Consider the following 15,633-nt stretch of genomic DNA (forward strand, 5'->3'; position numbering starts at 1 on the left):
GAGACTTTACAAGGATATTCTCAAATATAAACCTTTAAGGTAGCTATTATCTTGGTTTTATAGAAAAGAACACTATAAAGGCTCAGACAGTTGAGATCACATGGTTGGGAGAGCCTGTACTTTTGTCTCAGGCAAAAACTCTTGCTCTTGTGATTTCAGCCTTCTGCCTCCAGCTCACTTTTGTCTTTTAGATTTCGTAACTGGAGATTCTATGTATAATATACTTTTTGATATTTAAAAAAAGCACTCTACCTTTTAAGGTATTTTTACCCTAAAACTTAAATTTTGAGTTCAAGTACTTCTCTCTAGAACTCTTCTACCTGACTGTTCCTCTGAACTTTTTCGTCTGATATGACCTTCTTCTGGTACTTAGTGTTTCCCTCCTGTATTTAGTGGCTTATGAGTACTTACTGGCTCTGCTGTGAGACTGAGTTCTTGGAAGGAAGAATTTCTTTGTGCTCTTTGCTGTCTTCAGTGCCTTTTTAAATAATTGGTACCTCAATATTTGTTGAATGTTAAAATTACCCTTTAAATGGTAACATTCCCGAGGTCCTGTTTTTAATCTACTTCTCTTGATCACACTGAGAACTGGGTGATCTCATTTTTCCATTCCTTGCCTTTGACCAGTTTTCATATCACAGGTTGTTATAATCAGTTACTTAATGGAGCCAAGTAAATGACATAAATGAGTGAGGAAAAGATGATGAATAATGAATGGAGGGGCTCATGAGGATTAAAGAATCAGTGCCCCGTCCAGAGCTCCAGTGGATTGTTGCTATTTCAGAATACATTATCAGTGTGAATGGAACTTCAGGTTTTTCAGAAGGAAATAGAAATCTAGGCTTTTTAATGTGAAGTTTCTATGTGTCTTAATATGAACTATAGTTAGCAGGCCAGCTGAAAGCCTTTTTGAGTTTTCATGTTTATTCTATCTTTGTCATCCTTCTGACTCCTGTATCTCTAGACATGACATCCTTCTGACATCCTTGTATCTCTAGACCTGATTTTTCTGCAAAGCTTCAGACTCCCCACATTCTCTTCTAGACCATCTAGGAGTTCTGTGTCCCACAGGCATCTCAAAGACTGTAATGTTCAACCTGAACCTCAAACATGTACTTAGGAAGTGGTTTCAGTTGTAAAGTCTGATGGCTGTATGAATTTGACTCTTGGTTCCACCATCTACTAGGTCACTAAACAGGTTAGTTCAGTTCCTTAAACTTGTTTGCTCATATGTAAAATGAGAGTAATAGTATTTCATTGGTCTGTTGTGCTAGCACAGTGACCTACACGTAATAACAAGTGCTCTCAGTTGGTGTTTCTGCTTCAGTGAATGGTGTTTACCACTCTCACACCAACTTCAGTTCAGTTCAGTTGCTCAGTCATGTCCGACTCTTTGTGACCCTGTGAACCGCAGCACACCAGGCCTCCCTGTCCATCACCAACTCCTGGAGTCCACCCAAACCCATGTCCATTGAGTCGGTGATGCCATCCAACCATCTCATCCTCTGTCATCCCCTTCTCCTCCTGCCGTCAGTCTTTCCCAGTGTCAGGGTCTTTTCCAGTGAGTCAGCTCTTCACATCAGGTGGCCAAAGTATTGGACTTTCAGCTTCAACATCAGTCCTTCCAATGAACACCCAGGACTGATCTCCTTTAGGTTGGACTGGTTGGATCCCCTTGCAGTCCAAGGGACTCTCAAGAGTCTTCTCCAACACCACAGTTCAAACGCATCAATTCTTCGGCGCTCAGCTTTCTTTATAGTCCAACTCTCACATCTATACATGACCACTGGAAAAACCATAGCCTTGACTAGATGGACCTTTGTTGGCAAAGTAATGTCTCTGCTTTTGAATATGCTGTTTAGGTTGGTCATAACTTTCCAGCTAAGGAGTAAGCGTCTTTTAATTTCATGGCTGCAGTCACCATCTGCAGTAATCTTGGAGCCCAGAAAAATAAAGTCAACCACTGTTTCCACTGTTTCCCCATCTATTTCCCATGAAGTGATGGGACCAGATGCCATGATCTTCGTTTTCTGAATGTTGAGCTTTAAGCCAACTTTTTCACTCTCCTCTTTTACTTGTATCAAGAGGCTTTTTAGCTCCTCTTCACCTTCTGCCATAAGGGTGGTGTCATCTGCATATCTGAGGTGATTGATATTTCTCCCGGCAATCTTGATTCCAGCTTGTGCTTCTTCCAGCCCAGCGTTTCTCATCATGTACTCTGCATAGAAGTTAAATAAGCAGGGTGACAATATACAGCATTGCCATACTCCTTTCACAATTTGGAACCAGTCTGTTGTTCCATGTCCAGTTCTAACTGTTGCTTCCTGACCTGCATATAGGTTTCTCAAGAGGCAGGTCAGGTGGTCTGGAATTCCCATCTCTTTCAGAATTTTCCTCAGTTTATTGTGATCCACTTACTGGTGCTTAAGAGTCATTCTTGACTCTTTTCTCTTTTTTTATTCTTCAAATCTAATTAGTTTCCAGTCCTGTGAATGTTATTTTTGTAATGTTTCTTTATTGCTGTTGCTTTAAGTTTTTTAAAAATAATATTTTTGCTCATCAGTATTACTGTAGCAGCCCTTAACAGCTTTCTCAGTCTGTTTTTAACCCTCTTTCCCAGGCTCTTCTCCGCATTGTGCCTGTGGTTTGTTTTGCTGAAACACAAATCTGGTCACACCAAACTTCTGCTTACAGTCCTTCAGTGGCTTCCTATTGTCTCTAAATTTTTAACCCATTAATTTTTCCTGTTCTTGATTCCTGCTTATTTTTTAACCTCATTTCTGCTTAGGCTGCATGCATGGTACATATAAGCTCTTGTGGCATGTTTCTTCCTCAGACTGCCCTTCTCCTCTGTCCTGCGGCTTCTTTAGGAATGAGCTTTAAAGGTACTGTTCTCACCCACAGTCTCTCCCTCCACGTCTGGGTCAGATACCCCTCTTTATGCACTCCCAGCTTCCGGACGATGTCTCTGTCACAGTGCTCTTCACAGTCTTTTGTAATTGTCTCTTTATTCCACTAAGCGTCTTGAAGGCAGAGACCACATATCTTGAATGGCTTTGTATCTCTAGGGCTTAGAATAATGTCTAGTAAACAGTGAGCTCTCAGATGTTTGTGGAAATGAATGCATTTGCTGAGTGAATAAATTTTTCTTTTTCTTTTTTTCCTGGAGAAATGGTAGATATTAAAAGGATCTTAGGAGCCTCAATTATAGTTGTAAGACCTTTAAAAATGTCCCCCCCCCTTTTTTCATTCTCGTTTGAAGATTATAGGTACTTTTATATATTATGAATTAATAGTATTTGTATTTTTTAGAAACAAAGTAAATTGTACTGTCATTATAGATAACTAGTTATTGCCTTCAAGGGCTGTGTTTTCTCACTGTTTTTGTTTTTTGTTTTTAATACAGCCTGCTTAGGTTCTTTTTTTCCCTGCTTTCTCCTCTGTGTTAGGTTCTTAGGGTTTTATTACCTCCCAGCCTCCCAGGAGCCCTGGTTTATTACAAGATTTCTCAGCTTCTTTTGCTGTTGACTCTAGGGGCCAGATAATTCTCAGTTGTGAGGAGCTGTCCAGTTCATTGTGCGATGTTTAGCAACATCTCCTTGCAGTTACCCCTAGAGAAGGAAATGCCTACCTTCTCTAGTACACTTCCCTGGAAAATTCCATGGACAGAGGAGCCTGGTGTGCTACAGTCCATACGGTTGCAAAGAGTTGTAACAGGAATGAATGACTGAGCCCGCGGACACCATTGACCTACCAGATGCCAGTAGCACCTCCTAGTTTTGACAACCAAAAATGTCTCCAGACATTGTCAAGTCTCTTGTGGAGCAAAATCACCCCTGATTGAGAGCCCACTGGTTTATAGAGATTCCTGTCTCTTAACCTTTATCCTTAAAGAGCCTCTCCTTGGACTCCTAGGCATCAGTGTAAGAACCTGAGCTCCAATCTTTTTAAAAGAAACCCACAGAGCACTTTTTAAAGTAACTCTTTGATTCCTTTTAACTTTTGTTCATGTTCTCTCTCTGTCCTCTTCCCATCCACTTTTCTAGACTTGCTTCTGCTTTTTCTTTCTGGCTTTTACACCTGTGGTGCCACTGAAAATGCTTTCAAGTCTTTATTGTCTTTTTCTGTGTTCTCTGAAGTGAATGCATCCAACACCTAGTATTCCATGTCCCTGGCCATCCTGACTCGTACTTTGATATTCCATCCAGTCAGTCAATAAGTCCTGTTTATTTTACCTCTTGAATGTCTACAGAACCCACTGGTACTCTTTATTCTCACCGAGGGGGTGTCCACCAGTGGCATCAGGCTTTTTATTGTTCTTGGAATGTCTAGTCTTATTCCATTTTATTTTCTGCATTGTAATCTGGATGTTCTTCCTAAGACAGTCTCCTACCATTTCAGACCTTCTCAATTCATGAGTTCTGGGTCCTACCTATCTGCATTTTTGAAAGATTTACCAAGTGATTTTTATACAGTTTCTAATTTCTTCATTTTGCAGTTTAACAAGCATGTCACTTCTTTTAGGAATTCCTAAAACCCTTACTATTATTTTTACAAAGCACCTCCTGAGGCGATTTCTGTCTCTTAACAAACCATCATTGATATGTAAAAAATGACTTAGGTTCTTTAAAACAAGTGCTTTATGAAAAGTCAGTTTTTATTCATTTGTTTTTTTTTTTAAACCAATAAAATTTATCATTGTGGGAAGGATCAGGAGCAAATAATGAGTACTCTAACGTATTGATTAATATTGTGTGTCTGTGACAGATTCAACTGCTAAGTTATAAAATATTTAAATAAGACCCTTTTTTCCCTTATAGGTATTTATAACAGCAGTGATGTAGCAGTATCATTTCCAAATGTAGTATCTGGCTCAGGATCGAGTACTCCTGTCTCCAGTTCTCATTTACCTCAGCAACCTTCTGGGCATTTACAGCAAGTGGGCGCTCTCTCCCCATCAGCTGGGTCATCTGCACCCTCTGCTGTTGCTGCAACTCAGGTAAATTATTACAATGTTACAAAGTAATGGGGATCATTTTGTCATTTTTGAAACTGTTTCATTGTAAGAGAGAAATGAATAGGACTTCCTGTAGGAAGTTATAAAATGTCTCAACCTATATTGACATGAGTGGAAATAATATGCATTTTTACTTGATATTCCTGAGAGCACAAACTGATGTTGGCACCAACTAATTCTTTTAGATTTCTGCGTTTCTGATTTTGTCCTAATAATGTGAAATAGTGATTTGGGGGCAGCTTTTATTCTTTCTTTTAAAACTAGGACTTACAAGTGCAGTTCAGTTGCTCAGTCATGTTCAATTCTTTGCCACCCAGTGGACTTCAGCACACCAGGCTTTCCTGTCCATCACCAACTCCCAGGGCTTGCTCAAACTTGTGTCCATCAAGTGGGTGATATCATCCAACCATCTCACCCTCTGTCGTCCCCTTCTCCTCCTACCTTCAATCTTTCCCAGTATTAGGGTCTTTTCCAATGAATCAGTTCTTCCCATCAGGTTGCCAAAGTATTGGAGTTTCAGCTCCAGCATCAGTCCTTGCAATGAATATTCAGGACTGATTTCCTTTAGGATAGACTGGTTGCATCTCCTTGCTGTCCAAGAGACTCTCAAGAGTCTTCTCCAACACCACAGTTCAAAAGCATCAGTTTTTCGGCACTCAGCTTTCTTTATAGTCCAACTCTCACATCTGTACATGACTACTGGAAAAACCATACCTTTGACTAGATGGACCTTTGTTGACAAAGTAATTGTCTCTTTTTTTTTAACATGCTCTCTAGGTTGGTCAGCTTTTCTTGCAAGGAGCAAACATCTTTTAATTTCATGGCTTCAGTCACCATTTGCAGTGATATTGGAGCCAAGAAAATAAAAGTCTGTCACTGTTTCCATTGTTTGCCCATCTATTTACCATGAAGAGATGGGTCCAGATGCCATGTTCTTTCTTTTTTAATGTTGAGTTTCAAGCAAGCTTTTTCACTCTCCTCTTTCACTTTCATCAAGAGGCTCTTTAGTTCTTCTTTGCTTTCTGCCATAAGAGTGGTGTCATCTGCATATCTGAGGTTATTGATATTTTCCCCTGCCATCTTGATTCCAGCTGTGCTTCATCCAGCCCAGCATTTCACATGATGTTCTCTGAATATATGTTAAATAAGCAGGGTGACAATATACAGCCTTGACGTACTTCTTTCCCAATTTCGAACCAGTCCATTGTTCATGTCTGGCTCTAACTGTTGGTTCTTGACCTGCATACAGATTTCTCAGGAGACAGGTGGTCTGGTATTCCCATCTCTTTAAGAATTTTTCACAGCTTGTTGTGATCCACACAGTCAAAGGCTTTGGTGTACTCAGTAAAGCAGAAGTAGATGTTTTCTGGAACTCTCACTTTTTCAATGATCCAGCAGATGTTGGCAATTTTATCTCTGGTTTCTCTTCCTTTTCTAAATCCACCTTTAACATCGGGAAGTTCTTGGTTCATGTACTGTTGAAGCCTGGCTTGGAGTATTTTGAAAGTCATGCTAGCATTATTTTGCTAGCGTGTGAGATGAGTTCAATTGTGCAGTAGTTTGAGCACTCTTTGGCATTGTCTTTCTTTGGGATTGGAAGGAAAACTGACCTTTTCCAGTCCTGTGGCCACTGCTGAGTTTTCCAAATTTGCTGGGAAATTGAGTGTAGCACTTTAATAGCATCATCTTTTAGGATTTGAAATAGCTCAACTGAAATTCCATCACCTCCACTAGCTTTGTTCATAGTGGTCCTTCCTAAGGCCCACTTGACTTCATATTCCAGGATGTCTGACTCTAGGTGAGTGATCACACTATTGTGGTTGTCTGGATCATAAAGATCTTTTTTGTATAGGTTTCTTCTGTGTATTCTTGTCACCTCTTCTTAATATCTTCTGCTTCTGTTAGGTCCATATTGTTTCTGTCCTTTATTGTGCCTATTGTTGGATGAAATGTTCCCTTGGTGTCTCTAATTTTCCTGAAGATATATCTAGTCTTTCTCATTTTATTGTTTTCCTCTATTTCTTTGCGTTGATCACTGAGGAAGGCTTTCTTATCCCTCTTTGCTATTCTTTGGAACTCTGCATTCAGATGGGTAGATCTTTCCTTTTCTCCTTTGCCTTTAGCTTCTCTTCTTTTCTCAGCTATTTGTAAGGCCTCCTCAGACAACATTTTGCCTTTTTGCATTTCTTCTTCTTGGGGATGAGTCTTGATCACTGCTTCCCATACAGTGTTAGGAACCTCCATCCATAGTTCTTAAGGCACTCTTAACAGATCTAATCCCTTGAATCTATTTGTCACTTCCACTGTGTAATCGTAAGGGATTTGATTTAGGTCATAGCTAAATGGTCTAGTGGTTGTCCCTACTCTCTTCAATTTAAGTCTTAATTTGGCAATAAGGAGTTCATGATCTGAGCCACAGTCAGTTCCTGGTCTTCTTTTTGCTGACTGTATAGAGCTTCTCCATCTTAAGCTGCAAAGAACATAATCCATATGATTTTGGTGTTGACCATCTGGTGATATCCATGTGTAGAGTTGTGTTTTGCTTTGTTGGAAGAGGGTGTTTGCTATGACTAGTGCGTTCTCTTGGCAAAATTCTGCTAGCCTTTGCCCTGCTTCACTTTGTACTCCAGCTGTCTGTTACTCCAGATATCTCTCAACTTCCTAGTTTTGCATTCCAGTCCTCTATGGTGAAAAGGACATCTTTTTTGGGTGTTAGTTCTAGAAGGTCTTGTAGGTCTTCATAGAATCGTTCAACTTCAGCTTCTTCAGTGTTAGTGGTTGGGGCATAGACTTGGATTACTGTGATACTAGATGGTTTGCCTTGGAGAAGAAACAGAGGTCATTCTGTCATATTTGAGATGGCACACAAGTACTGTATTTCAGACTTCTTTGTTGATTATGAGGGCTATTCCATTTCTTGTAAGGGATTTTTGCCCACACTAGTAGATATAATGGTCATCTGAGTTAAATTTGCCCTAGTCCATTTTAGTTCACCGATTTCTAAAATGTCGATGTTCACTCTTGCAGTCTCCTGTTTGACCGCTTCCAATTTGCCTTGATTCATGGACCTAACATCCCAGGTTCCTATGCAGTATTGTTCTTCACAGCATTGGACTTGACTTCCATCACCAGTCACATCCACAACTGGGCATTGTTTTTGCCTTGGCTCCATCTCTTCATTCTTTCTGGAGTTATTTCTCCACTCTTCTCCAGTAGTAGCACATTGGTTACCTACCAACCTGGGAAATTCATCTTTCAGTGTCCTATTTTTGCCTGCTCATACTGTTCATGGGTTTCCTAAAGCAAGAATGCTGAAGTACTTTGCCATTCCCTTCTCCAGTGGACCACGTTTTGTCAGAAGTCTCCACTATGACCCATCTGTTTTGGGTTTCCCCACATGGCATGGGTCATAGTTTCATTGAGTTAGACAGGGCTGTGGTCCATGTGATCAGTTTGGTTAGTTTTCTGTGATTGTGGTTTCGTTTTGTCTGCCCTCTGATGGATAAGGATAAAAGGGTTAAGGACTTTACAAAGTATGAACCAATTTTGGACTTAGGTGGTTTAAAAAATTCCTTTTATAATTTTAAAATCACAAAAGTAATATATGAATATCTATGGTCTAATTTTTTTAAAGAACAGTGCAGAAGGATATAGGATTGAGAATGAATAATTCATTTAAGTCTTTATATACTTACATGATTTCTTCCTAGTAGATAAGAAGTATTTATAAAATTGTAAGCAGTGGTGACTATGTTGATGATTTTGCATCCATTTAATCTTTTTCTTCATTTTGTATCTAGAACTTGATAGGTGCCCTAGTCTGCAGGAATGCTCTAAGACCTAGAGTCAAAGCAGAGAAATCATAGTCTTGAATTATATATGTAGGACAGTAAATGGGCAAAGTTTTTCATGGGTGTATGCTTGCACACGTGTGTATGCACACACACGCACACGCACACACACACATGCACACACACACACACACTCCACCCCTCATTCCCCATCCTCAACCCTCAGATTTCTTCAAAGGTGATAATTTAAAATTCCTATTTGTTTTATTTATTGACATTCTCTTATAATTTTATTTTCACTTTACCCAAAGCCTCTAATAGTCTCAATGTTTTGAGAAAATTCTAACAAAGACAAATGTCTAACTATAAGTAACTAGTTAAGTAGTTGTTTGTAAGTTGCTGTAAACTCATGCTTTATGTCTGTGTGCGTAAATTACATTGTATGGGCCTTTAGAGTATACCTAGGCTTTTCCAGCATATCCTGTAATCTGTACATCAAAGCATAGCATTGTTGTCTTTAAAGTATGTAATGGTGAAGTGCAAACAGTCACTTTTTAATTAGGTCAAGAATTGGAATAGTTAGCACAGAAAAACAATAGTTTAGTTTAGTTAGCTAAACAGTAGTTTAGCACAGAAAAACAATGGCATGATTAGTGGTATTGTCTTTGACAATTTGGTGAACTTATCAACCTGAGCAAGGGGAATTTGACTAGTTTAGGAGAGTTTTTCTCTAGCTCATGTCACTAGCCTTGGTGAGGTAGGCATAATCACTGGGGTTTGGGGTTAGAGAGGGTGAAAGGATAAATGAGAGAATGGCCTTTATAAATAGTTTTATCTCTTAATTAAGTGTAACCATATGCTGTTGATAGCTTTATATCCTTGGAAAGAGTCTCACATGAACATTTTCAATGTGCGTTTTTCTTTCCTTTCTTTATAAAAGTCTGTTTTAATTACTCTCTCGTTAATTCCAGGCTGAATTAAGCAAAAATCTCATTTCTTCCCATTCATTATGTTTGTGGTTTTGAGGGTTGGCATTAGGGAGATGGGTGGGGGAAGTGGTAGGGAAGAGAAATTTATGGCTAGAGGGAAAATTCCACTTCACATATGACTCAACTGAAGAACAAAGAAATCATAGTTGCAAGTAATCCAGGATTCAGTCCAATTAAAATCTTCACTGTTTATCCTCTTTCCCTGTTGCAGTAAGATGGGTAGCTTATAAATATGATCATCCAGTGAGACTCACAGGCTGCATGCTGAGACAGCTGCATCTATGTTTCTCTCCAGCAGTAAACGCCTTCCGCCCTCACGCCAGAGTGTATTTAGCCTGGCTTAGCTGGTACTGCTCTAGCAACCATCAGTCTCCAGGCAACTGAGGCAGGTTGACCTCTGAGTTGAATCAAGTGCAAAACTATGTCAGTTTAGCTTCCTGAGACAATAGTATTGATTTTGAGTGTACAAGGTGTGAATTTTCTAGGCAGTGTGCAAAGGAAAGGATACAGAAATATTTAGAATAAATTGAATATTTAGATAGAACTCCTAAAATTGTGATGCACTTGGTAATTTAATCTTCTTTTCAAAACAACACGTTTATTTCTGTTTATATATAGGCCTTATATGTTTTTACATCATACAATTCAGTGTGTTTAACCCCATTTTAGCCTTTTACTTAGAGTTTCTTTATAGGTAGTTGATTGAAAAGTGAAAAGAGTAGTTCTTACACACTTCTAAAGTGTGTAAATTAAAACTATTAATATGTAAAATATAATTGTAGAAGACTTGTTACACAGTCTTGCAGCAAGCAAATATTTTAAAGAAGTAAACAGAGAATAGAGGTGTTAAATTTGAACAGTGTTTTGACTTTTTTCCTTTCCCTCCCAAAAAGTTTATGAAAGTAGTCTGTTTTAGTGATAGTCTTGGTGCCAGCAGGATAAAAATCCGGAGATCATTCTTGATCTTTCTGGCCTTGGTTTTAAGTAAGACAAGCAGACCTCTTTATTTGGTTTGTTTGATGTCTTAAGGATTGTTCCCAGGCAAGTGGTCGGGGATATATAATCAGAAAGAACTAATAGAAATTAAAAACTGAGACTAGATATGTGCCTTTAATGGGGCAAAAAGGAGACACTTGTTAAAATTTTGGAAGAAAAAGTCTAATGCTTAACACCCCTAATTTGAAGGGACAAAAAACTTTTAAAAATGTTTGCTAGCCTTGTTTCATGTTGTTTGATGTTAAATCCTTTTCTTTGATAAACTTGTTTTTAGGGTGATTATTGGTTCACAGATATCAGCAGTGTATGACATTATAGTTACAAGCATAGTTTCTTAACATTACTGGAAGATAGAACTGCTGTCCGTGTGGTGTTTTTAATGGTGGGTGCTCTGCTCTTGTTGTATCATCGGTGGAGATAATAGATTAGTTTCTATAGCTGTGCCATTAATTTTTCATTCTGCCTTTCAAATTCCAGTTTCCCAGTTCTACATTCATTCTGTTTTGTGTTTGGGAGAAATGCAGGTGCTTTTGTTTGAAGGATTACTTTAGTAGAATTAAAGGCAGAATGTAATGAAAATAATTGTGTTCTAACATCCTGCATTGTGAGTTTTGCTTTTGGATACAGTCTTTGGTTAAATTATGGTTTCTTGTTTCCTCTATGTTACTATTATACAAATGATACAGTTTAAAAGTAATATAAATGAAGCAACTTTTAAGGTTTATTTATGAGATATTTAGTCAATGCAGATAAATTGAAGTATTTTAAAGGAATAACTTAGCAAATGATGTTTTGCAGATTTCTTTGAGACTTTTGCTTCAAGGACTGTAAGTTTGGTGTTTATGTGTGGTGTGGTTGTGTGTGCTGGGGAGTTATTGTAGATCTAATTTTGGTTTCCTTTCAGATAATGTTTGGTAGGACACTTTGATATTGTTTGGAAAATGCTTCAGTTTCCCAGGCAGATTCACCTGTCTTTGAAGGAGCTCTGACTTGATTGGTCAGAATAAAAGTTTCATCTGTCTTAAACAATTGCAACATGACTTAAAATTTTACAGGAGTTATCTTTCTGAGCAGAAAAGGTTTTAAAAGTGCTTTCTAACATTTCTTACTATGGATGATAAAGAGGGTAAGGGACATAGATGATGAGTCTCTGTCGAAAAAAGATGTTTGGAATTTTACTGTGTCTGTGTGACACAATCCAAAATAGCAGAAATTGGGTCAGAAACCCTAGGTTCCTGGAACATTACCACTACTAGTGTGGTGGTGGGTAGATCTTTTACATTTGTGGGTTTTATTTTTTTTCATATATGAAATGGAATATTTTAAATACCTATTCTACCTGCAATACAGGTATATATTGAAGTTCAAATGAGAAAAGTACTTTGCAGACCATAATTACTTTGGAATTCATAGTCACTGCATTGATGTTACAGTTGTTATAGCACATTTTGAATTTCAGCTCTTATAGAAACAGCCTGATTGCCAGTGAGAAAATTGTACAGAAGCACTTCCTTTACTAGTGTTAAACTTTTCTGTTAAAACTTACAATTTCATATTACTATAGACAGATGAATTTTAGTCATTTTACATATAGCTGTTGAATGAGATCTTTTCCATTCTTAAATTATTTCAACAGCCTATTTAGGGACTTGATAATTTTCCCCCCAAAAGATAAGTGATATGTTGATTAGATATTAACCAATTAGAAACCTGCTTAGAGTTGGTGGTTATTCTGTACAGTCCTGTTGTCCAGTCATAAGTGTTCATTAATGGTTTAACTACAATTTAATCCTCCCACGACTTTGTAGAAACTCAATTGTGGGGCATTTCAGCATTAGCCTAAACAATGGTTTTGAATACGTTAAGCTCCTAACAATTAGGGAGCAGTTTGGGGCATTGAATAAAGTGGAATGATGCAATTGAACCTGACAGCTTTAACAGTCAGCCTACTCATGGGACCTGAAAGTTGTTCACACTTGGTTTCTTCTCTCATCACACGCAGAGCATTAAAGCCCAATGGTGGTAGCTGACACAGAATTGGGTCTGTTATCAGGGTACATTTTACAGTAGAAAGTTAGAATTAAGTTAGAGAACACATAAAACTTTCCATTGTTCTCTAATTTTTCATGGAAACCTTTGTAGTCAAACAAATTGTGTGTAAATTGTCATTAAAATATTTGAATTCTTATAGTATATTTGCAGTATTGCTGTGTTATTGCTGTGTTATTATAAAATATATAGATTAAAATGTCATTGTATAATGAGATATTAATTCTATCTAATTTTTCTCAGGGAAATGTTTTGCTCTTTGAAATATAACCATGTTCATATAAGAATATAATTGGCAATTTATATTTGCTAATGAAGTTACTGGAAAAGATGGAAGCCATAATAGCTCAGGAAAATAATTTTAAAATAGCACGGTAAAATTTGAGTGCTTACTGTGTGTCGTGCATTCTTCTCAGCCCTTCTATACCTCAGCTTAATTTCTCATAATATTCTTAGGAGGTAGTTACTATTTCATATCTCCATTTTTACAGATGGAGCTTAAAGACAGAGCTTTAGTGCCCCACCCAAGCAAGGTGGGATAGGTGGGCTTATGGCAGATACAGTGATAAGGAAAAGTTTTTCCTTGTAAGAGTATACATGAAGTAGGAATATTTAAAATAATACTGCTTAGTGAGCTGATATTTTGGAAGAATGCAATTTAAAATCAGGAATTAGAGTTGGAAAGTTTGAAGAGGAGGCTACTGTGTTTTAGAGCTTCTTTGCATGATTTGACTTTAATGTTTATTGGCAGGTTAATTGTGCATTTTTAAAAAATGCTTGCTCTTCCTATATGATTCAAGCATGAAGTTTCATATTCACCTCTAGATGATGTATTGCTATGATACTTTTCAAAGGTGAAATTTTGATAGGTACTAATTTTACTTCTTTATATTTTATCATTCTGCCTTTACCAACAGTGGGGAGGGGGAAAAAACTATCAATACTCACTTTTAAGTCTGACATTCAGATAATTGAATAGATTTAGCCTGATTTTTTTTCCCCTCCACAACTAACTCCTTTAGAATGAGCCAGGTGCCTAGGAATTTGATAGATTCACTTCACTCTACAACTACAATCCTTTTAAAAATTTCTCTGTGGTCATAAGCAGACATTTGAAATATAAGAGGTGAGCTATTAATAGGAAATTTCAAGCTGAAATGTAATTTTAATCTTGTATTTTAATAGGGTATGTCAGTCTACTTAGGATTCTTTGATTTTGAGTGTAAATACTACCTTGGTAGTGGCTTACATGTCTTTCTAGATGCTTAGCATAGCATAGTAGTCTAAATTTGCTAAGGGTATTCTCTTTCTTGGGTGAAAAAGTGAAAGTCACTTAGTCGTGTCTGCCCTTTTGCAACCATTCCCTTCCCCAGGGGATCGTCACGACCCAAGGGTTGAACCCAGGTCTCCTTGGATACCTAAGCATATTTTGCTTCAGTGTAACTTAGATTTACCTCAGTAATTATTAAGTTTACTTCTGCTTTACTTTGCTTTGGGTTCATTTTGTAAAATAATTATTACACTTACTAAGACTGTTACTAGGATTTTGGAATAGGTATAGTATAACATCTTGCGTGTAAATGGTTTCTTCTTGGGGAGAGAAAAAACCCAAGATCATATATTTGGAAGTGAATCTTGACTAACACCTCTTTTTACATTTTGAGTACATTACTTCATTTCATCAAAATACTATAAAGCCAAGTAACCAGTTTTTTGCAATCATATTCTTTTTTGTTTTAGCATTTTATTTTGAAATAATTTTAGGTATATGGAAAAGTTGCAGGAACAGTGCAGAGTGTTTGGATACTTTCACTCAGCCTCCCCAGTGTTTTAACAGCTTATATTCTTTATAGTGCCAACAGGCTCAAGAACATATTTGCCCACAGTAGACATTCTCCTTTCCAGGGCAAGATAGAATTGAAATACCATAAGGTGTATACTTACTTCCAAAAACAAGTAGCACTTTCTTTTTTGTGGGTAATTGAAGTATAGTTGATTTACAGTGTTGATTTAATTTCAGGTATACAGCAGAATGATTCCGTTGTGGTATGTGTGTGTATATAATCTTTTTCAGATTCTTTCCGCTTATAGATTACTTCAAAATACTGAGTGAAGCTCCCTGTGCCTCACAGTATGTTCTTGTTGGTAATCTATTTTCTATATAGTAATATGTGTATGTTAACGCTAGTTTATCCCCCTCCCCTCCCCCTTTCTCCTCTGGTAACCATAAATTTATTTCTATGTCTGTGGCTATATCTTTGTTTTGTATGTGAGTTCATTTGTATCTTTTTTTTTTTTATTCCACATATAAGTGATATCAATTCCCTTGTGGTTCAGACAGTAAAGAATCTGACTATAATGCAGGGAACCCAGGTTTGATCCCTGGGTCAGAAAGATCCCCTGGAGAAGGCAATGGTATCCAGTCCAGTATTCTTGCATGGAAAATTCCATGGACATACGAACCTGGTGGGCTGTGGTCCATGGGGCCCCATAGAGTTGAACATGACTGAGTAGTAGTCCATTCATCTGTTGACAGACATTTACATTGCTTCCTTGTAAATAGTGCCGCTGTGAACATTGGGATGCTTGTGTCTTTTCAAATTATGTTTTTCTCCAGATATATGCCCAGGAGTGGGATTGCTGAATCATATGACAGCTCTGTTTTTGGTTTTTAAAGATCTGTACTTTTCTCCATGTGGCTGTACCAATTTATATTCCCCCATCAGTGTAGGTTGTCTCTTTCACTTTTCTTTCTTTATTGCTACTAAAAGTTGTAGAATCTTTTAGCTAA

General features: G+C 37.6%; 1 protein-coding gene across 11 annotated transcripts in view; it reads left to right on the forward strand.

Annotated features, from left to right (window-relative positions):
- The window catches only part of MLLT10 (myeloid/lymphoid or mixed-lineage leukemia; translocated to, 10), a 213,050-nt gene that overhangs the window by 177,678 nt on the left and 19,739 nt on the right, over positions 1 to 15,633 (forward strand). For all 11 annotated transcript variants that reach the window (XR_001918993.1, XR_001918987.1, XR_001918990.1 and 8 more), the window contains one exon: positions 4,821 to 4,999. Coding sequence is in view for 3 of the 11 variants with exons in the window: in XM_018057081.1 (XP_017912570.1) it covers positions 4,821 to 4,999 (179 nt within the window). In the remaining 8 variants the exon portion in view is untranslated. The remainder of the gene's footprint in view (positions 1 to 4,820; positions 5,000 to 15,633) is intronic.

Source organism: Capra hircus, chromosome 13 (assembly GCF_001704415.2).
Source record: "Capra hircus breed San Clemente chromosome 13, ASM170441v1, whole genome shotgun sequence".
Lineage (NCBI taxonomy): Eukaryota > Metazoa > Chordata > Mammalia > Artiodactyla > Bovidae > Capra > Capra hircus.